The sequence below is a fragment of the Montipora capricornis genome, chromosome 4 (assembly GCF_036669925.1).
Source record: "Montipora capricornis isolate CH-2021 chromosome 4, ASM3666992v2, whole genome shotgun sequence".
Classification (NCBI taxonomy): Eukaryota; Metazoa; Cnidaria; class Anthozoa; order Scleractinia; family Acroporidae; genus Montipora; species Montipora capricornis.
Window position 1 is genome coordinate 45,775,714 of NC_090886.1, and position 2,500 is coordinate 45,778,213.

At 40.4% G+C, this 2,500-nt stretch overlaps 1 protein-coding gene across 1 annotated transcript in view; it reads left to right on the plus strand.

Annotated features, from left to right (window-relative positions):
* The first annotated feature begins 956 nt into the window (after positions 1-956).
* Positions 957-2,500, plus strand: part of LOC138044796 (uncharacterized) — an 11,107-nt gene continuing 9,563 nt past the window's right edge. The window contains exon 1 of the mRNA XM_068891217.1: positions 957-2,123. Within this exon, the coding sequence (XP_068747318.1) occupies positions 979-2,123 (1,145 nt within the window). The 5' untranslated portion in view covers positions 957-978. The remainder of the gene's footprint in view (positions 2,124-2,500) is intronic.

The window sequence follows — 2,500 nt, forward strand, 5'->3', positions numbered from 1 at the left end:
GCCACGCTGGGAAAGTTATTTCTAGTTTCGTCCCCATGGCCGCGCGGTCCATGGTCAGAGGATCAGATGTCATTGTGAAGAAACTTGCGAAGACTTTTCTCGCCGTCGCATAATCCAAAGAAATCCTAAATCAAAATTTGAAGATTTTTCGAAGCTCGAAATTTCAACATCTTCCTCAAAAGTGCTCGCATCCCTCCTTTCTGCTGATCACCTTCATCGGATTCAGCTATCTACAGCATGGACCAGTTTTCTCTACGTGGACGGGAACTTTTACCACTCTTTTCAAATTCAAAGTTTTCAGATTTATCGACAAACTTGATATCTACTAAAGACGCCATGTACTCAAAGTAGAACAGCAAAGCGGTCATTACGTCATTACAATTGACCAATCAGGTGTCTTTCCTAAAACAGCCTCGCAGCTTGACTACGAGCTAAAATTAGATTGAAAAAGATTATCATGGGAAGAGCCCCATGTATGGGGGATGTGTTCTGTTACTCTCATAGTCTCTTGGCACTAAATATTCGGAAGCTGTGAATGCGCGTTACACATGTCAACCCTTATGGGTTTATGATAAACGCCAATGAAATACCAAATCATTTCACAAAAGGCATCGAAAGGGGCGATTTTCATATGTAATCATAGCAACAGTGATCTTTTTATCTTCGCGTGTAAAAATATCATGTTTTCGCGCGAAAGCTCACCTGGTATTTCATTGGTGTTTAAATAATAATAAAAAATACTTTGAGAGTTTGATTTAAATGTAAAAATGACTTAATTTTGAATTTTTTACAATTCCCGTCAAATTCAGTTATCACGTGTTGTCAAAATATGACTTTCCCCAAGTAATTTTCAACATGGGTTTGTGGCTGTCATGGTTAATGGCGCTTACCATGGCAAAGGTAAGTGAGCTGAACCAAATATGGTTGTTTTTGTTGTCCTGCCAGGTTGCCACCGACATCGTAACATCGCTGTGTAAAATGACAACTGCTATGAGAGGCTGTAGGTTACGTGGCTTTTGGAGAACGCTTGCTTTTAGCTGCATTTTGCTTTCGACCCTCGTCATCATGACCGATATTTGCTTGTTAAACAGAGGAAAATGTTTTGAAGGTCTTGGAGTGTCAAACATGGTGTCAATGCTACAACGACTTTCATTCCCCGATTCCTCGAATACCTTCGACGACAAGGAGAACGTTCATTACTTACAAGGGCGATTGAACCAGCATGTTTGGGAAAGTCACTGTCTGAAGACACTTGAAAGTCTCTGTAGTTTTCCAATTTTTCCAAAAGGGCCAGATCGACGAAATCTAATCAACCGAACAGAAATAATAGAACTGAAAGATACCCCTACTGATGCTCATCGCCTGTTTGGCTTCATACTTCCAAGTCTAACTGGAGAATATCAATTTGCCGTGGCATCTAACGGTGATGCTGAAATTTGGCTGAGCAGGAGTAAGAACTGGAGATCAGCTGAACGGATCGCTTTTATAAAATCGTACCATGGAAATTTCATAGCCACTGGACTCCAAGTCGTTTATAATCTTTCTGAGACACAGATCTCATCGGGAATTCACTTACAAGCCAGAAACAGATACTATTTTGAGATATTATATTCCTTAGGCACTCGTAACATGGACGAATATTTTGTTCAAGTTGCTTGGAAACGACCCCAAGAACTCCATTTTAAAGTCATCGAAGGCGATTATTTGCTCCTTTTCAAAAATGAAAGTAGTGAAATGGGAACGTACGAGATTTTTGACGATAAATTACCAGATACGAAGGCGTGCAACAAAAACGCCGCGAGTCATCGATACGGAAACAAACATATGACGGCAGATCAAGAAATTATATCTTTCTTAGAACACACAGCTGTGAGCAAAGCGCTCCCCTTCTGCAAATATCAACCGAGTTATGTTCCAGATCTCGCAAATTTAAAAGGCTTTCGACGGTATGATGGGATATCACGTTACGTTCAGAAAACATATACCTTTCCAATTTCCATTGCCGAGGGTGTTGTACGAAACTGGCGCTTAACCCGTCACTTTGCTGAATTTCGATTGGAGGAGGAAGAGGTTTGGTCAATCGTTGAAGAATACATGAATTCACTAAAAGTGATTTATTCTGGGTAAGTTCATTATTCCAACACATAACTTTGTCTTCCATCAGAATCATGTCAATGTATGAGACAGCCTCGATCTCGGTGTTGCTATTTATTTTCGTGGTCAGTTAAAGTTCGGCCGAATTAAGTTCGACGTTTGACTCAACAGGCGAACTTAACTAGTTTGGGTCGACCTAAAGTGTAATTAGGTTCGGCTCATGTGAAGTACGGCGTTTAACCCGGGCCTTAGACCTAAGACCGGTCTTAGTTTTCGTGATTACGAAAATTAAGACCCCGTAAATGTCTGATCTCTAATGTTAATTTCGCTTTAATTTCGCACTTTAGAGGGGTTGTTTTGACTGCTTAACCTACACATTACCAGTTGAATTGATAGCACTGTAGGT